At 38.9% G+C, this 20,103-nt stretch overlaps 1 protein-coding gene across 2 annotated transcripts in view; it reads left to right on the top strand.

Moving 5' to 3' along the window:
* The first annotated feature begins 234 nt into the window (after positions 1-234).
* JAM3 (junctional adhesion molecule 3) overlaps positions 235-20,103 on the top strand; it is a 105,267-nt gene continuing 85,398 nt past the window's right edge. The window contains exon 1 of one of the 2 annotated variants that reach the window (XM_035009319.1): positions 235-352. In XM_035009319.1, coding sequence (XP_034865210.1) covers positions 277-352 — 76 coding nt within the window. In that variant the 5' untranslated portion in view covers positions 235-276. The remainder of the gene's footprint in view (positions 353-20,103) is intronic. The other variant, XM_035009320.1, reaches the window with a different exon arrangement.

The raw sequence follows: 20,103 nt of genomic DNA on the forward strand, positions 1-20,103 counted from the left end.
GCCACCCAGGCGCCCAACCCCGCCCCACTCTTGAACACACTTCTTTACCTCCTCCATCAAATTCTTTGAATGAGACCGCCTGGGCGCGGGTCTAGAGCATCCCTGCATCGTAGCAACCAGATTTCAGCTTCCTTTGTCACCATGGTGACGGCTGTGCCGGGCCAGGTGTCGCTATGGTAACTAGGGGCGGGTAGTAGGGGCCCCGGCGGGCAGGGCGCATGCGCGCGGGGAAGCCTAGCTGCGCCGCGAGCCCGCGGCCCCTCAGCTCCCCTCGTCATGGCGCTGAGGCGGCGGCCGGCGGTCCGGCTCTGCGCCCGGCTGCCCGACTTCTTCCTTCTACTGCTTTTCAGGGGTGAGTGTGCGTGTTTCTGCCTTTGGGAGAGCAGGACCTGGGGCGGATGGGAGTCGAGCGCAGCGGCTGGAATCGGTCCGGGCGGGAATAGCGGTCCCGGCTCCAGGCGAGCGGGGGACTCGGCCGGAGGAGCGGCGCGCGCCCGCGTCCCGGCGGAAAGGGGTCGATGCGGGGCCTCCAGGCGGCGTCCCAGCCGGGTGGGCGCGGGGGTGTGAGGGGCCCGGGCAGCTCGCTCCGGGCGGTGGGCTGGTCCCCGGGCAGAGGGTACATCTCTCTGGAAAGACGCTGGCAGCTTAGGCGTGGGCTCGGAACTTGCTGGAAGACACTGCGGAGCGAGCGCCTTGCCCAGAAGTGGATGGTGGGGGGCCTCCCGAAGTACCAGCGAGGCACAGCTCTGAGGCCCGTCTGTCTTCTTGGTCCTAGCCTTCTGGGGGTCTGCTGTTCATTTCTCTCTTGCCGTGAACAAAGGAACTGAATTGGGCAAACCCAGCTTTACTTCGGGGGAAGTAAAATGGCACAGATCTCCATCAAGTAGCCTTTTTGTCTCCAGCCTGGCCTAGGAGACCCCACAGACCTTTACCCGGAAGGAGCATCTGGGCCGTTTTGATCAGGTCACACTGACAAACCTGGGAGTTTATTCCTTGCCACTGTCTGGAATTCTCTTAGATTTGTGTGTCCCAGGACAGCTGGACGGGACTGAAGTAGATTGTATTTAGTGCGCATGTGCTGTATAGTGGGCACTTTGAAATCTTTATCTCATTTAGTGCTTACAAGAGCTTTGTGAGGTGGATTTTATTAACCCATTTCCAGGTAAGAGAACTAAGACTTAAGTCTCCTTTCCAAGACAGTGTTCCAAGTGAGTTCTGACTCGCGTTTCCATAAAGCACTACCACACTTCCGTGGTGGACATCCGCAGGTAACCAGATCCGTAGAACCATCCGAAGGGCTTTTCAGTTCTTCGGTCATTTTATTGTTTGGCTGAGTTGCCGTTGTCATCCCATGATGTTTTCCAAAATATACAAATTAAAGCACAAAGTGACTGGGAGTGGGGGTGGACAGACTGGGAAAACAAAGCACTCCTGTGTTTGATGTTCATTCTTGTGGGATGTTCATAATGGTGGTAGATAAAAGTGAGGGTCTGAGGAGCTGTGGAAACAGGACTCTATGATGAGGGATCAGTTTCAGGGTATAGATGTTGTCCATATACTTTGCCTGAAAGTGATTTCCAAAAACATGTGGTTGGGAGATATAAATGATCAAAGGCTAGCCAGGGGACAAGGGTGTCAGGAATGTCCAGCTCCCGGCTTTGTTGGTCACACTGACACTGTCCTATTCACAGATTGGAACAACTCTCTATTGTTGAAAAGTTCTGTTCACATGAAAGTTTGCAGTTTTTATTGCAGACACATTTGGCAATTTAGTTTAGGAATGAATTTCAACTTGGTGGCTTGTTAATAAAACTAAAGAAGATGCTAAGGACCTCGCATACCCTTAACTTTATTTTGCTTTCCTGGAGGTGCAGGTTTTGTGGCTTTCTTGATATTAAGGGCTGGGATTTACCTGCAGAGCATAGGAGGAAGCATAAAATTTTGCAAAATAGGGCTGATGACTATCACTTTGAGAGGATGCAGCTTTTTTTTTTTTTAAGTAGGGAGCTCTTTTTCTGTTATTTTGTATGTACTCTAAACATACTGTAATACCTTGAAAACTTTATTCTTTCACAGGTCATGATAGCTGTGTCTTTTTTATTTATATGATTATTCTTTTCAATTACTATTATTTTTCAGCATTGTCATCTAAAAAATTTGTTCCTGATATAACACTTTTTTTTATTAGCCTTTGCCAGGCTCTGTTATAACAATTTAATATGTATTCATTTCATGTTGATAACAACTCTCAGGTTGTTACTATTATTTTGCCCATTTTGTGGATGAAGAAACAAGTACAGAGAGATTCAGTAACTTGCTCAGGGTGATAAACCCATGCATTTTAAATTTAGAAATCTTGAACTATTTTTGTTAATCTAATTTCTGGTTACTTGTATTGCATTTGACAGTGGATTTCTTGTTATGCACCAGTTTAACAAATCATCAAATGTTCAAAGCTGTGTGGTTTGTACATAAAATATTCTTTTGTTGTATTGGTAACAGGTGCAGTTCAGCCTTACAAATGTTACACCACATGTCTTTTTTGAATGATTATGTAGTAATTACTTTTTGGTTTCCAAATCTTTTGATGTCCTAGAGAGAAGTGCTTCATTTAGAATTAAAACAGTAACAGTTTGTATTCTTGGGATAAGACAACTTGTGTGCTAAAGTTTAGCAAAATCTGAAAATTAAAACTTCCAGGAAAATTTTTGAAAAATATTCTAAAACATTTTTTAGAATGATTTATTTTATATTGTTTTAATTCTTTTTAAATTATCTGGCAGATATAATCACTATCAGATGTGTGTGTGTGTGTGTGTGTGTGTGTGTTCAGAAAAACAAAGAACACCTGCCCTGTGGCATGCAGTTCCTCAAATCAGCTGTTCATTCCCAAAAGACTTGTTGATAGGCATTTCTTCTTGAGTGCTTCAGGCTGCCGAGACTGAATGGATAGCTATTAGAAATACTTATGAATCCTAAGTAATTGCAGTATTACATCCAGACAAAATTATCCTCCCCCCAGCCCCTAAGGTCTATGTAACTTGCTCTTAAGGAGGCCCAGTAGGCTAGGCTTAGAAGAGTTTCTTTGAAAGAAACCATATTTGTAATTAAGCACACTTTCTGACATGGACATATAATGTAACTGAAGGAGCTATGGATTTAGTATATCCAGCTAGCAGCTGTTAGAGATGTGATATTGGCAGATTCCTTCTCCATAAATTCTTTGAATTTTTTCAGAGCACAAGTGGGGTAAAAGAAAAGAAAATATGCGTGTGAATGAAGTTAGATGTATGGAGTCTGTTGAATGAGACACTTCATGAAGCTGGATTCCCTTTTTAAGTTATGTTTAGAATCAGGTGGTGTGAGTGTGATGTTGTTAGGGTTGAATACAGATTTCAGATCTTCTTTCTCTACCCTCTGAATGCTAACCATATATGCAAATAGCTTCACTGGAGTATAAAGAGATCCTGAAAGAACGTTTTGGTAAGCACATTCTTTTACACCTAGTTTAGCAAGGACAGTATCCACTATGGTACTGTATGTGGAGATCTAAAGCCTTAATTTACTGCCTCTTTGCCACTTGTCATGATATACAGAAAGCTTCCTGAGAATTAGCCTTTGTTTCTGATTTAAAGGAATGCTGTAGTATTTTGTGTTCATGTGTTTTCTTTGTTTTTAGGTAGTATCTATTATGTTATATATTGTATTTCCCATGAGTAGTTAGTGTATATTCAACAGGGGTTTCAATGCTGATTGTGTAGAAACATCAAACTGTTTAATAAATTAAGACTATACAAACACTTTTTTCTTATGTTATCTTTCATTTTCACAGAATCCCAAAGCTTCTATGGTTCAGCCTTCTTTCTGTAAATTATTGCCAGAGTCACATTCTGCTGTATTCATGCCGCTACCCTGCCTAACCTAACCTCAGCTCGCAGTGACCTTTCCTATTTCCATAGAAGCATAGCTCTTCGTTTGTAGTTCAGTTTAGTCCAACAGTCATTTCTTGAGTATCTGTTTTATGCCAGGCACTGTTTTTCATGCTAGAGCTGCTGAAATGAATAAAATATCCCCAGCTCTAGAAAAGCCAGGACCGTTGTATGCTAGGTTTCAATTATTGGGTGTAAATATATTTTATCTTCTCAGTGGTATTAAAAATTCATTGGGAACAGAGGCTGAATTTAATTTCTTTTGTATCTTTCCAGATACGACTATAGTAAATATTCTCTTTGTTACTTGCAAGTCAGTTAACTGTCTTAAAAACTTCCTATGTGTCTAGGCATTTTTCATGTATTTTAGCTCTAGTGGCCCCAGGAACTTTGGAAATTCTCAGTTTTTACTAAAGTAGTTTCTGTGAAAGAAAGCAAATGGTATTTCTTGGTTTAATTAAAAATCTTTACCATCTATGCAGTTACACAAAGTTAAGAAGAAAAAAAGTGGGGAAATGCTTATGGTATAATTTAAGTCACACAAGCTGCAGATGAGACTAGCATATACTATATGATTACAGGTAGGCAAAACTTGCAAAACTAATCTTATGCTTAGGGGGAAAAATGGAAATACAATGAACCAAAATGTTGATATGTGCTGTTTTTGAGTGGTAAGTCTTATGGCTGATTGTTTTCTACTCTTCTCTTTTTTCTGGCTGATTCTTTTGTCTTTTTTCCAAGTTTTCTTTAATTTCTTTAAATGTTTTTTATATAATGAAAAAAAATTGCATTTTGTCTTGGCCTCTAATAGATACAAAAGTGGAATTTTAAATTTGACACCAGTAAAGATTTTCTTTTAAAATGAAAAACTGTTTAGTTCAATGTGATAGCATGTTGCTTGTGCTCTTTAATTAACATCAGCCACAGAAAATGAAGGAGGGGCTGACTTGATTCAGTTGTTTGATCATGCATTGTTTGTGACTCATTTGAGAGATTTGCTGTCACTGGCTTTTGGGTTGGGGAGCCAGCTGTGGCATCCTCAGCAAATGGTTAACTGGAAAACTGAAAGAGAGCTGATGAGAAAATCTGCCTCTCTCCTTTTTTTTTTTGAACAAACAAAATAATCTGAGTAGTTGCTGTGGTTTGCCTGTTCAGAGTCAGCCAGCATTTATTGAACACCTCCTTTGTGCCAACTGGGCAACTCCTGGAGGACTGTTTTCTTTGTCTTGGGTGAGAGGAACACCAGGTCAAATTGACTTCCTTGGAAAATAGACTCTGAAAGATGTTTCCTGAAGTGGGCTGTCAGCTCATGTACCCTTATCACTTCTTCCTGCCCACCATGGACTTCCTTGTTTGATGTCTTTCTCTAAGGAAAATACATAATGTCTTTAGAATGAGGTGCAGCTGTCTGGAGGGTTATAAAGAATGCAGCAAATCCTAAGACAGCTGCCTTTTTTTTTCCCCCCATGTTTTTCCTCTAAAGTATCTCTGTCAGGGTGCTGGAACTTAACCAGCCAATCCATATTTATTTGGCAGTCTCTGTTTTCATGGCTGTAAAGCTTTTCATGAGCAAAACAGGGAAATCTAAGATGAATACTTCTCCAGACCAGAAGAAACATACAGTTTAGATAGTGAACAGAGTAGCATCTTGGGAAATATTTTAATGTATTTAGAAGCAAGAGCACTTACTTGCGCTTGCCTGGTAGGGGAGAATTTCAAGAAGGAGATGGACTTTTAGGGATAATTCTCATTTATCTAGTGCAGATTTGGGGAATGGAGGTGTTGAGGGCCAGTAAAGTGAAGGAAATATTATGAGCAAAGGCATGGAGTTGGGAATGCATATGTTGTATTTTAGGACCTATAAGTTATAATGAGAAAAAATACCACCTACCATTTATTGAGAACTGTGTGCCAGGTGCTGTGCTGATAGCTTTACCTGGGCTCTTTTAATTGATCTCAGAAATCAGTTTTTATAGGTTTCATTTTGCAGATGATGAATCTGAGGCTCAGTCAGGTTAATTATCAGCTTAGGGTTACAGTTAGTAAATTGAGGAGCCAGATCGTCCATTGTGAAGAACATTGGAGAGTAACTAGATTGTAAAGTGCTTTCAATGCCAGGCTAAGAAATTTGGACCTTATTATGTAGGTTCTAGAAATTCATGTGGCAGTTTGAAGCAGGGAAGTGATAAGATCAAAATTATTTTGGAAGTATTAGTCTGATATTCAAGAAGATTGGAAAGGAAGGGTTGGTTAGGAAGTTCAAGATCACTTCCTTCAGGGTAGGTCTCATGATCTTCAATTCACTTTTATGTGTATCTAAAAATATATTTATTTTGTTCTTGAAATATAGATTTGCTAGATGTGTAATTTTTGGTTGACAGTTATTTTGTCTTAGAGCCTAGAATATCTAACACACATGCTTTCTGGTTTCCATTATTACTTTTGGGAAGTCTGCAGTTAGCCATATCCTTAGCCTTTTCTGGGTTGCCTGTCTTCTCTCCAGCTACTTTAAAGATCTTTTCTTTGTCTTTGGTATTCTGAAATGTTACTACAGTGTGTCTAGGGTGTGTTTCTTTTTAGTTATTTTCCTTGTTAATTTGTTACACTTTGTGTATCTATGACTTTATATCTTTCCTGAGAATTCTCAGACATTATCTGTTCAAATACTGTCTACCTTCTGGTTCCTTAATTCTTTCCTTCTGGGACTCTGATTTGATATGTATTCAGTCATTCTCTCTTCTAAGACTGTTAACCTTTCTGTCATAATTTCATATTCTTCCCTTTGTGCTATTCTGGGTTATTTATTTAGCTTTGCTTTATAGCTCTTTCTTTTTTCAGCTGTGTCTAATCTGTTATTTAACCAGTACGTAAGGGTTTTGTTTGTTTTTTGTTTTTTGGGTTTTTTTTTTACCACTTAACATTGCTCATTTCTGTAATTTTACTTGGTTCTTTTTATAATCTGGTCTCTTTTGCTTGTTAATTTTTTTTAAGTCCTTTTTAAAAAACATTTCATGCATAGCTGTTTTAAGTTCTTTATCTGATATTTCAAATATCTGACATTCTTGGAGATCTAAATCTAATGTTGTTTCTCATGAATCTTGTGGTGGTTTGTTTGTTTTTCTTTACTCATAAGCTGATATTTGATTGATTGTAATTAGTGCAGGGTCTGATCTGAAGATGCTTTTTGTGAGAGAGTATGCTTCCACCAGGCAGTGGCCACCTGGGATGGCTTTACCCCTTTGAGAGTCCCTGGGATTATTGGAAAATCTCAGGCTTAACTTCTCTGCCTTCCTGCTGGCCCAAGGGCACAGTCTCCCCACTGAAGTGTTAAAAATGAGCATTTGCTGTAGGGTCACATCCCTACCCATCTTTCTGGTTTCAGCCCATAGATATTTTATTTGCTCTTTTAAAGATCCCCCCACTTTCTGGGAGCCCAGAAATGTATTAAAAACTATGGTAGGACCTTGTTGGAGTGAAAAGGCCTTTTGGAGTATCTAATCCACTGTACTGCTGGAAACAGGAATCTCAGCTTTTACTTACTCTGTTTCCCCTTTTAATTAATGTAAGAGTCACATATCTTTCTTTCTTTATTTTCTTAAAAGATTTATTTATTTTTTAGAGAAAGAGAGAGCGAGCATACACACGTGCACAAGCAGGAGGGGTGGAGAGAGAGGGAGGGAGAATCTCAAGCAGACTCCACACTGAGTGTGGAGCCTGATGCAGGGGGGCTACATCTCACAATCCTGAGGTCATGACCTGAGCCAAAACCAAGAGTCAGACACTTAACCCTCTGCACCATCCAGGCGCCCCTCACATACCTTTCTTTAAATGTTCATATTGTGAAGGTAATGTCTTTTGTTTTCAGTTTCAAATATAAAATAAAAGTATTGACTATGTTTTTTCAGAGCACATATACCCCCAGACAGGTTGTGATATACTTTTTTTTTTTAAGGTTTTATTTATTTATTTGACAGAGAGAGAGTACAAGCAGGAGGAGCAGCAGGGAGAGGGAGAAGCAGGGTCCCGCTGAGCAGAGAGCCCGATGTGGGGCTCGATCCCAGGACCGTGGGATCATGACCTGAGCTGAAGGCAGATGTTAACCGACTGAGCCACTCAGGCGCCCCGGGTTGTGATATACTTGAAGGGAGGGATTATATGATTCTTGCTAAGCATCACTGCTTTAAGAATGGGGCTATATTATTTTTTTTAACATTTATTTATTTATTTTAAAGAGTGAGAGAGTGCATGTACATGTGGGGGGAGGGAAAGAGAGAGAGAATCTTTAAGCAGACTCCTCGCTGAGAGTGGAGCCTGGTGCCAGGCTACGTCCCACCACCCATGAGATCATGACCTGAGCTGAACCAAGAGTGGGACGCTTAACCAACTGAGCCACCAGGCACCCTTAGGGGTATATTATTTTAAAGATATACTGAATTGTACAACTATAATCTCTGTCCTTGGGTTGGATTCTCTGAGAAGCAACCATCTATCATTCAAGATACAGCAACTTAAAATTTGGAGAATTACAGCTGTTCTGCCCTAGACAGGCAACTGGTGAAGGTGAAGACATTCAGTGGCAAAATGTAAAAGTAACCTTGAGCTTTATAGCTGAAATCTGAATCTGAGATTCATATTCCTACAGAATAAAATGCTCGTTCTCTGATAGTCTCAGCCCATGTACTGTGAGGAAGAAAACCACCCACTGCATCTTGGGAAGGCTCCATTGTTTGTAGCCTTTCAGATACTTTTCTGGGTGAAGGAAGGAGCACAGCATCGTGGGTGTTAGGCATTCTGGATTCATTTCCCAGCATTGCATGTGATTCATTTTTGGACCTTGGGGAGATAATACTGGTTTTAATCCAAATCATTTGAAAGTAATTTAAACACCATCCCTTTCGCACTACCAGCAAAACATCCACATTTTATTCCCCTTATTAGATGACTCACTTAAGCTATATGAGTTTCACATCCAAAGAAGTGATTTTATGGGAATTTAAGAGAATTTTTAACTGATTAGTTGAATTAGTTTATTTTTTAATTAAAAATGCATTAGAAGGTTTTGAAAACCTAGTTTATAGAAATATCTTTCTCTTCTCAAAGTTTAGAAGTGCATTAGAGCCAGGTAAACTTGGTTTGAACTCTTAAGAGGTTGGGAGCATGCATCTTACAGAGCCTCAGGGTTTTTGTATTTTTTAAGTCTGCTACAGCCTTACTACATTTAATGTTTTAAGAGTTTCTGTGTTTGTTTACCCCGAATTTAAAATTGAGAGCTATTTGGTTGGGTTGGTGTTCTTAATTCAGTTTGATTTCTTTGTATCAGATATGAAGTTTCATTCTGCCCATAAGTCCACTGGTAATAAAGAACCCGTTTAGAACCGTAGTTGTGAAGGACAAAAACAAACAAAACAAAACAAAAAAAACACCAAATATTTAAGTGTCTTTAATTTACCGGGCAATTGTTTCATACCATTAGGGTACATAGGTAAAGTAGCTTATGTTATGAACACTTTATAGGAACTAATGAAAGCTGTGGACCCTTTCCTCCAAAGAGTATATTTATGTACATATATAAAATCTTTTATATACTATTTTTGGGAGTTTGTAGCCCCCAGAAGATTATTTATGCACCTTAGGTTGAGAAGCCTGCTCTAGGGCTCAGGATCCCAGTGGGGACACATCCTTAGAATGAATGTTTTTTTTGAAATAGATGCTGACTGCAAGTAGAGTTCAGGAGGATTACAAAAATATTATTTTATTCTTATGTCATTTCTTCTCTCTGTTAATTCTGTTATAGGCTAACTTTTCTGTTAGACTACTTATGGATAATGACTGTTAGTTTCAAACATCTGGTCATGGGTACATAGGTGGCTCAGTCAGTTAAGCATCTGCCTTTGACTCAGGTCATGATCCCAGAGTCCTGAGATTGAGTCCCAGATTGTTTAGCAGGGAGTCTGCTTCTCCCTCTTCCTCTGCTCCTCCCCTGCTCGTGCTCACTCTCTTCCTCGTTCACTTTCTCTATCAAATGAATAAATAAAATCTTTAAAAAAACCCCATCTGGTCTTATTCTCTGTACATTTCCAATTTAAATTACTCTGGTAGATAAGTCAGAGAATGTAGACTTTGATATAAATGGGAAACCGAGTATACATGTAACTTTAAAAATACTTAATTCTGTAATTTTCACAGTGTTTTCATCATGTTAGTACAGCTTCAGGAGGTATGCAGGGTTAAGCTGTATGAAAAACAGAATGAAATGTCGAGATGAAATTATTGCTGGACTTCCTCTTCCATCTACTTCTTACGTCTGCTTATAGCAGCTCTCTCTCTGTCTCTCTCTTTCCTCCCTGGCTCACTCTCTCTTCCTCTTACTTAGGCATTAGTGAGGAGAGAAGAATCCTAAAGATGTTTAATAACACCGGATGAGGGATTTGGACTTCATTGAAGCCAGAACAAATATTTTCTCCTCCTATTACCCTGTGGCTAATATCCCACATGCTGTTTGCAAATTGCAACAAACTATTCCTCAGAGTGAGTTCAGGGTCAGGTAACTTTTTTGAGAAGGAGTATGTTTTTGTGTTTTGTTCTCTCTTCAACTCACAGATTTTACTTTCTGTGCTCTTCTTGTCAGGTACGTTTTCTACGTGTAGGGGAAATAAAATCTGTTAAAACTTTGGTTGCTTCTATTCTTATATGTGAGCACTACCTTTTAGCTCATTTTTTTTTAAGATTTTATTTATTTATTAGAGAGAGACTGAGCGAGAGAGCACATGAGAGGGGGGAGGGTCGGGAGGGTCAGAGGGAGAAGCAGACTCCCTGCTGAGCAGGGAGCCCGATGCAGAACTCGATCCAGGGACTCCGGGATCATCACCTGAGCCGAAGGCAGTCGCTTAACCAACTGAGCCACCCAGGCGCCCTAGCTCATATTTTTTTAAAGCTACTTTTAATGAAACCTCGAGGAAGAAAGTTTAATTGGAATTTAGATGCTCCAGTTTTAAGACTCATGACTATAGCCCGATGATAATGTGATGTGCTTGGTTGTGAAGCCTTAGTTTCCAGTGGAAATCAAGCTTTTCCTTCAAGGAAGAAATCATTAGATTTGGGTTCCCTGATGACAGAGATGAAGCAGTTCTCTGAATGTCCACATCCACCTTTGCCATGGGGGAGTTGGATTCTAGAGAAATGTTGCTTTCTTTTTTTCTTTTGCAAGATTATGGCTGTATAATAGAAGAAAAATTGATGATAAGACTTATTTTATTCCCTTTTTATTGGGAATCATGATTTGGAGTATGGTCTTTGGCTCTGTAGAATTGTTTACTGAAGAAGGGTTACTGAGTAACCCTTGTTTTTTCCATTTCTATTTTATTATCATGGCCCATCTACCCCCAAACATAGAGCATACTCTTCTCTTAATTGCTATTCATTCCCTAGTATCCAGCTTAGTGTACTTCTCTGTAAAGTCTTTTTTGGATTTCTAACCTGGAGTGACCTTGTCCTCTTCTGAATTTCTATTTATTAGGAAGAGCATAAACTAGACCGAGATTTGGATCTCAACTCTGCTATATGACTTGCCAAAGTTAATTTCCTGTTCTATAAAAGAGTAGTGATAATGTGTAACTTTGTAGGATTGTTTTGCAAACCAGTGACTATATATAAAGCTCCCATCAGAATATCTAAATGGTAACAAATATAACACTAATTAATATAGTAAAATTAAAATTAATTACATAATTCACATAAGTGCTCTGCAGAGGGCCTGGCAGAATAATAAGGTCATAGTGTTAGGTTTGTTTTTTGTTTTTTTGGGGGGGGTTTGTCAGTAGAGATTTGCTTTATTATTAACTGTTGTTGCTACTACTTCTGTTACTACTTTCCACTTTACTGCAATTCATTTGATCCTTAATTTTTGAGAGGTAAATTTAAAATGAAGTTTATCAAGCTTAGGTTTTTGGACTCCTCACTTACAGAGGGATCCCTTACAAGGCCCTAGATTTCATACTAGCAATATGTCCTCAAATTTGCGTAAGTTAGATGCCTTAGCCATAATCAATTAAGACTGTTCTCTTCTTCCACTCTGCCTTCCCTTCTGTCATACTTCTCATGTTGAGTACCATCGTAATGGTCATAGGCATTTTTCCCAGATAATGGGAGTTTAGTTTGGAACATATTCTGTTCTGGTTTTAGTGGGATTGTTTATGTGGTCCACAGTCACTGTTATGTATAGTTGTTATTGCTAACCATCTCAGTGTAGGCATGGTTTCCAGGAATATTCTACCACGTTGTTGTTACTAGGATTGTGATATGAGGTTGTAAAGACCACTGTGAATACCAGTTTTAAGCCCTCATAATGCCACTGTAGTGAGTATGTGGTTGAAAAAGCAGGTAATGGGTTCTCTCAAGTCAAAGAGTAAGATTTGTCACTGTAAAAGAAAACTTGAAATATCCTGAAGTCTTACAGCTTAAATGTGAAAGAAACGTTATTGTATGTATTTGTTTATTTTTAAACAGAGGGACACCTGGGTGGCTCAGTCAGTTAAGTGTCTGCCTTCGGCTCAGGTCATGATCCCAGAGTCCTGGAATCGAGCCCCAATTGGGCTCCCTGCTCAGCGGGGAGCCTGCTTCTCCCTCTCCCTCTGCCCCTGCTCATGTGCTCTCTCTTGCTCACTCTGTCTCTCAAATAAATAAATAAAAACTTAAAAAAAAAATAAACAGAGAGAGCGCATGCATGAGTGGGGGTGGGAGGAGGTGCAGAGGGAGAGAAAATCCCAGGCAGGCTCCATGCTCAGTGTGGAGGCTGATGTGGGACTCGATCTCACAACCCTGGAGTCATGACCTGAGCTGAAATCAAGAATTAGGGAGAGGGAGAGGAAGAGAGTCTCAAGCAGACTCCCCACTGAGCGCGGAGCCTGACATGGGACTCAGTCCCATGACTCTGAGATCAAGAGTTGGATGCTTAACTGACTGAGCCACCCAGGCGCCCCTGAATTAACCAACGGAGCCACCCAGGCAACCCAAGGTGCTCCTGAATTAAAGTCTTAATTATCATTGTTATTTTCATAGACAGTATTACAAAATCATTGACATATAATGAGATGATCTAAAAATCCTAAGATGTATGAAAGATTGTAGTGTACCAAGGAATTAATGAAAATATTATATGTCTAGATTTTGTGATATTTGTGTGGCCATCTTTTAAAATTTATATTTTTTTGTGATTTTTGTTCTCATTCTTAATAAATATTCACTTATTACCTAATTTTGTATTCATAATTTTGTATTTATTTTCCTAATGAGGGACTCAAAATTGTATCCACTTTAGGCTCCACAAAATTTGGTTTACCCTAATTATAGTCTAATTTGAATCATATCTTTGGATGTTAGATTGACCTATTAATTTAAATTATAAATGGCAGTATATTTTTCCTATTTGTGTGTCTTGACTCTTCAGGTAGTTTGTAGTTTGAGGGTAGAAAACTTGTTTTATGCCTAGCATAATTCTCGCAATAGGTATATAGATATAGGTATACAGATATTCATTGATGAGAGAACAGTGTGGCATAAGGAGGTGTCTGCCCTTTAATTGCAGGTTTGGGACCTTCACTAGCTATTTTATATGGGGGCTGACACGTATTTCTGTTCAAACATATAGCCTTGACAGATGAGAAGCCACGGTCTAATTTGTATGTTTCTTAATCTTTATTTTAAAGTAATTTGGAGCTAGAAGACCTGGTTTCCACTTTGATCTCTGATACTTTCAAGTTTCAAAGTTATAATTGTCTCCTAATATATTTGATACTTACTCTCTCAATCTGTAGAGAGGTGATTATAATACCCATTTTATAGGATTGTTACATGGATCAAATGAGACTGTGAGTGAAAGTGGTACTATAAGTTATAAAATGCTATCCAGATGTAACCTATTCCCATTCTTTTTTTAAAAACTATTGCCATTCTTTGCTTTATTCCCTTTGGGTTCTAGAGTTTCATTAGACCTCCAGTTCTCCAAAACTTTAGGTTACAATACTAACTAGAGGAACCTCATTATATTAAAGCTTCCCTGGTGGTTTATTTTGATGAGATAGCCAGTTTTTAAATTTATTTTTTTCTATGTAGGGAACACATTTCAACTAAGGTACAGATGGTGTCCTGAAATTTTCTTAAAAAAACCCAAAAAACAAAAAACTAATTTTAAGTTTGAAGAGTAAAGAAGAAAAATTTCTCTTTGACATTCCAGGATTTGAAAAGTGGTTCAATGATATTTGTAGAAAAAGTTAGACCTCTTATTGGGGAAATTTTCATGTCTGAGCTAGCAAGCTTTGAATAATAAAAAGCATTGGTGGGAATTTCAGCATATCTTTAAGTAAAGGGGCTGCCAATATAAATCAGTAAGTTTACATTAAAAATAAACATTAGATAAATAGCTAGTAAGAATGGATGAGTTCAGGATAATAAAATGCTATATGAATAAAAAGATCTCCATTTCATAGGCTGTTCCACCTGAGAGTTTTAGTGTTGCCTTTACCCAAACAGTGAAATGAAGTGACAGAATTTCATGTCGTGAGATCAGTGTGCCATGTAATGTTAGCTATCCTTCACATGAAGGGCATTTCTTTTTGTATATGAAGAAAAAGTAGGGGGATATGAAGGAAAACATTCTGAAACTCAAATAAAATACCTCTGTTTTAAGACACAAAGAGTATATAGTTTTCAGAAAATGCTAAAACAAACCATATGTTGGGTATTAAACCAGAGCCTTATGGGCATTAAATTCTGGGCTCCCAACTCTCTCATAGATTATATTCATACCATTTCAAAGCATTAGTTGAAGTCTGGAGAGTCTGAAAGTGTTAACTACTCCTTATAGTTAGAGGCACTCATTCATTGGAGAACCAAAATTTGGAATCTGTCTTGTTACAGACCTAGATAGGTAAGATACTTAAGAAAATTTCCTCTTCTTTTAAAGGTTGTTCATGTTGGACTTCTCTGGAAGAGGGAACTGTCTTACAGGCTAAATCTAATTGCTCAGTAACTGAACTGGTTATTAGGAGATGCAGATTTTTGTCATTGATGTACACGATGATCACAGCAACTCATTTAATCATTTTCTATTAAGTTTTCTACCCACCAAGGTAATATTTACCCCTCTCAACTCACACAGACATAAAACTTATAGAATTTTAGAGCTTAAAGGTACTGTAAGATATGTTTCTCAACCTTGGCACTGTTGACATTTTGATCTGGATAATCCTATGTTATGGTGTCCTGTGTCCTGTGCACTGTAGGATGTTTAGCAGCAGCCCTGGCCTCTAAATGCCAGTAGTAGTACTGCTAGTTATGACAGCCAAAAATGATTCCAGAAATTTCCAAATATTCTATGGGTGGCAGTATCTCTCCCAGCTGAGAACCACTGCTGTAAGAGATTATTCAAGATGAGAAAGCTGAGGCCTAGAGAAGTTCAGTCACCAGCTTTAGATCACATAAATATTACGTGATTGAGCTGGAACTAGAACCCAGCTTTATTAATATACTCCCAACCCAATTCCCTGGTTTCCCCCTTAAATTAATTTAGAATTTCATTCCATATCAAAAGCAGTGGCATACATTAAAGTTTTGATGCCAAAAGAAATATTGATAAATCTTCTACATTTACCAATTACATAATACCCACTCACTTCCACCCCACCACTTCCAAAACTCTTACCATACATCCTAAAGAATCCCTGCTTTCCTTAGCTCTTAAAAACTTGATAAATTCTTGAGCACCGCTTCAGCTCCAGCTATCCCAACAGGGCATCCCCTGTGCAGAGAGCCCTGGCCTGTGCCTGCTTGAGTTCCAGCTGTCCCACCAGGGCCCCTTGTATGGAGTGCCCTAGCCAGTGCCCACTCCCAACTCTAGCCATCCTGCTGGGGTGGCCCTGGTACAGAGTGCCCTAGGACTACTTACTGGCCCATCCTGCTTCAGCTCCAGCTAGCCAGCCAAAGCTTCCAGGCACTGAGGATGTTCCTTTGTGAGGCTGATCATTCAAGACTGGGAGATGTGACTGTTTTCCTTAATTTGTAGAAACAAAGAAAGAAAATCAAAATGAGGAGACAAAAATATGCTTCAAACAAAAGAACAAGGCAAAACTTACAAACTAAATGAAATGGAGATAAGCAATCTAATAAAGATTTCAAAGTAATGGTCATAAAGATGCTCACTGGACTTGAGAGAATAGTAGATGAGCTCAGTGAGAACTTCAACAAAGAGAAAATATAAAAAAAAAAAACAGTAAGAGTTTTAGAATACAATAACTGAAGTGAAAAATACACTAGAGGGAATCAACAGCAGATTAGAGGGTACAGAAGAATGGATCAATCATCTAGAAGACAGTAATGGAAAGCACTCAAGCTGAACAGGGAAAAAAGAAAAAAGAAAAAAATAGAATAGGTTGAAGGACCTCTGGGACAGCATCAAGCACACTGACTTCCACTTTGTAGGGTTTCAAGAAAGAGAAGGGAGCGAGAAAGAGGCAGAGAACTTATTTGAAGAAATAATAGCTAAAAACTTTCCTAACCTGGGGAAGGAAACAGACATCCACATCCACAAAGCACAGAGAGCCCCAAACAAGATGAATCAAGAGGCCCATGCTAAGACGCATAATAATTAAAATGTCAAAAATTAAAGATAAAGAATCTTAAAATCAACAAGAGAAAAGCTGCTATTTATATACGAGGGCAACCCAATGAGGCTCTCAGCTGTTTTTTCAGCAGAAACTTTGTAGGCTAGATAGAGCAAGTGGCATGATATATTCAAAATGCTGAAAGGGGAAAAAAATGAAATAAAAAAATCTTACAACTAAGAATATTCTGCTTGGCAAGAATATCATTCAAAATTGAAGGAGAGATAAAGTTTTCCCAGACAAACAAAAGTTAAAGGAGTTCATTACCACTAAACCAGCATTACAGATAATATTAAAGAGACATCTTTTAGTGGAAAAGAAAAGGCCATAACTAGAAATGAGAAAATCATGGAAGGAAAAACTTCACTGGTCAAAGTAAACATATAAAAGGTAGTAGTTCCATCCTTTATAAAGCTAGTATGAAGGTTAAAAGACAAGAGTAATGAAATCAATTATATCTAAAATATTAGTTAAGGGATCCTCAAGATGATGTAAAATATGAACTCATAACCTAAAACATGGAGAGGGAATAAAAATATAGTGTTTTCAAACTTAAGTGACCATCAACTTAATATAGACCACTGTACACTTAGGGTGTTATATATGAACCTCATGGTAACCACAAACCAAAATGTAATAGATATAACATATATCAAAATGTATAACAAAAAAAATGAAAATGAATGCAAATATAACACTGAAGTAAGTCATCAATCACAAGACAGAAAAAGAAGAACAGAGCAAAACTATAAGACAACCAGAAAACAGTTAACTAAATGACAATAACTATGTCTTTATCAATAATTGCTTTAAATGTAAATGTTCTAAATGCACCAATCAAAACTGGTTTAAAAAAAAAAAAGGGACCCTTCTATATGCTGCCTACAAGAGACTCATTTCAGACCTAAAGACACATACAGACTGAAAGTGAAGGGATGGAAAAAGATATTTCATGCAAATGGAGCTGTGAAAAAGCTGGGGTGGCAATACTTCCTCAGACAAAATAGACTTCAAAACAATGACTGTAACAAGAGACTAAAAAGGTCATTGCATAATGATAAAGGGATCAATTCAACAAGAGGATATAACAGTTTTAAGTACTTGTGCATCCAGCGTGGGAGCACCTAAATATATGAAGCAAATATTAACAGACACAAAGGGAAAAATTGATGGTAATACAATCGTAATAGTACAGGACTTTAACACCCCACTTACATCAGTGGATAGCTCATCCAGACAGAAAACAAGGAAACAGTGGCCTTGAATGACATATTAGACCAGATACACTTAACAGATATATACAGAACATTCTATCCAAAACCAGCAGAAAACACATTTTAAAAAATTTTTTTATTGTTATGTTAATCCCCATACATTACATCATTAGTTTTAGATGTAGTGTTCCATGATTCATTGTTCGTGCATAACACCCAGTGCTCCATGCAGAACGTGCCCTCTTTAATACCCATCACCAGGCTAACCCATCTCCTCACCCCTCTCCTCTCTAGAACCCTCAGTTTGTTTTTCAGAGTCCATCGTCTCTCATGGTTCATCTCCCCCTCCGATTTCCCCCCCTTCATTCTTCCCCTCCTGCTATCTTCTTCTTTTTTCTTAACATATATTGCATTATTTGTTTCAGAGGTACAGATCTGAGATTCAACAGTCTTGCACAATTCACAGCGCTTACCAGAGCACATACCCTCCCCAGTGTCTATCACCCAGTCACCCTATCCCTCCCAACCCACCCCCCACTCCAGCAACCCTCAGTTTGTTTCCTGAGATTAAGAATTCCTCATATCAATGAGGTCCTATGATACATGTCTTTCTCTGTTTGACTTATTTCGCTCAGCATAACACCCTCCAGTTCCATCCATGTCATTGCAAAGGGCAAGATTTCATTCCTTTTGATGGCTGCATAATATTCCATTGTATATATATACCACATCTTCTTTATCCATTCATCTGTTGATGGACATCTTGGCTCTTTCCACAGTTTGGCTATTGTGGACATTGCTGCTATAAACATCGGGGTGCACATACCCCTTCAGATCCCTACATTTGTATCTTTGGGTTAAATACCCAGTAGTGCAATTGCTGGATCGTATGGTAGCTCTGTTTTCAACTGTTTGAGGAACCTCCATACTGTTTTCCAGAGTGGCTGCACCAGCTTGCATTCCCACCAACAGTGTAGGAGGGTTCCCGTTTCTCCGCATCCCCGCCAACATCTGTCATTTCCTGACTTGTTAATTTTAGCCATTCTGACTGGTGTGAGGTGGTATCTCATTCAGGTTTTAATTTGGATTTCCCTGATGCCGAGCAATGTTGAGCACTTTTTCATGTGTCTGTTGGCCATTTGGATGTCTTCTTTGGAAAAATGTCTGTTCATGTCTTCTGCCCATTTCTTGATTGGATTCTTTGTTCTTTGGGTGTTGAGTTTGATAAGTTCTTTATAGATTTTGGATACTAGCCTTTTATCTGATATGTCATTTGCAAATATCTTCTCCCATTCTGTCGGTTGTCTTTTGGTTTTGTTGACTGTTTCCTTCGCTTTGCAAAAGCTTTTTATCTTGATGAAGTCCCAATAGTTCATTTTTGCCCTTGCTTCCCTTGCCTTTGGCGATGTTTCTAGGAAGAAGTTGCTGCGGCTGAGGTCGAAGAGGTTGCTGCCTGTGTTCTCCTTTAGGATTTTGATGGACTCCTGTCTCACATTTAAGTCTTTCAACCATTTGGAGTCTATTTTTGTGTGTGGTGTAAGGAAATGGTCCAGTTTCATTCTTCTGCATGTGGCTGTCCAATTTTCCCAACACCATTTATTGAAGAGACTGTCTTTTTTCCATTGGACATTCTTTCCTGCTTTGTCGAAGATGAGTTGACCATAGAGTTGAGGGTCCATTTCTGGGCTCTCTATTCTGTGCCATTGATCTATGTGTCTGTTTTTATGCCAGTACCATACTGTCTTGATGATGACAGCTTTGTAATAGAGCTGGAAGTCCGGAATTGTGATGCCGCCAGCTTTGCTTTTCTTTTTCAACATTCCTCTGGCTATGTGGAGTCTTTTCTGGTTCCATACAAATTTTAGGATTATTTGTTCCATTTCTTTGAAAAAAGTGGATGGTATTTTGATGGGGATTGCATTGAATGTGTAGATTGCTCTAGGTAGCATTGACATCTTCACAATATGTGTTCTTCCAATCCATGAGCATGGAACGTTTTTCCATTTCTTTGTGTCTTCCTCAATTTCTTTCATGAGTATTTTATAGTTTTCTGAGTACAGATCCTTTGCCTCTTTGGTTAGATTTATTCCTAGGTATCTTATGGTTTTGGGTGCAATTGTAAATGGGATTGACTCCTTAATTTCTCTTTCTTCTGCCTTGTTGTTGGTATATAGGAATGCCACTGACTTCTGTGCATTGATTTTACATCCTGCCACTTGACTGAATTCCTGTATGAGTTCTTGCAGTTTTGGGGTGGAGTCTTTTGGGTTTTCCACATAAAGTATCATATCATCTGCAAAGAGT

Source organism: Mirounga leonina, unplaced genomic scaffold (assembly GCF_011800145.1).
Source record: "Mirounga leonina isolate KUSES-001 unplaced genomic scaffold, KU_Mleo_1.0 Mir_153, whole genome shotgun sequence".
In the NCBI taxonomy this organism is placed as follows: Eukaryota; Metazoa; Chordata; class Mammalia; order Carnivora; family Phocidae; genus Mirounga; species Mirounga leonina.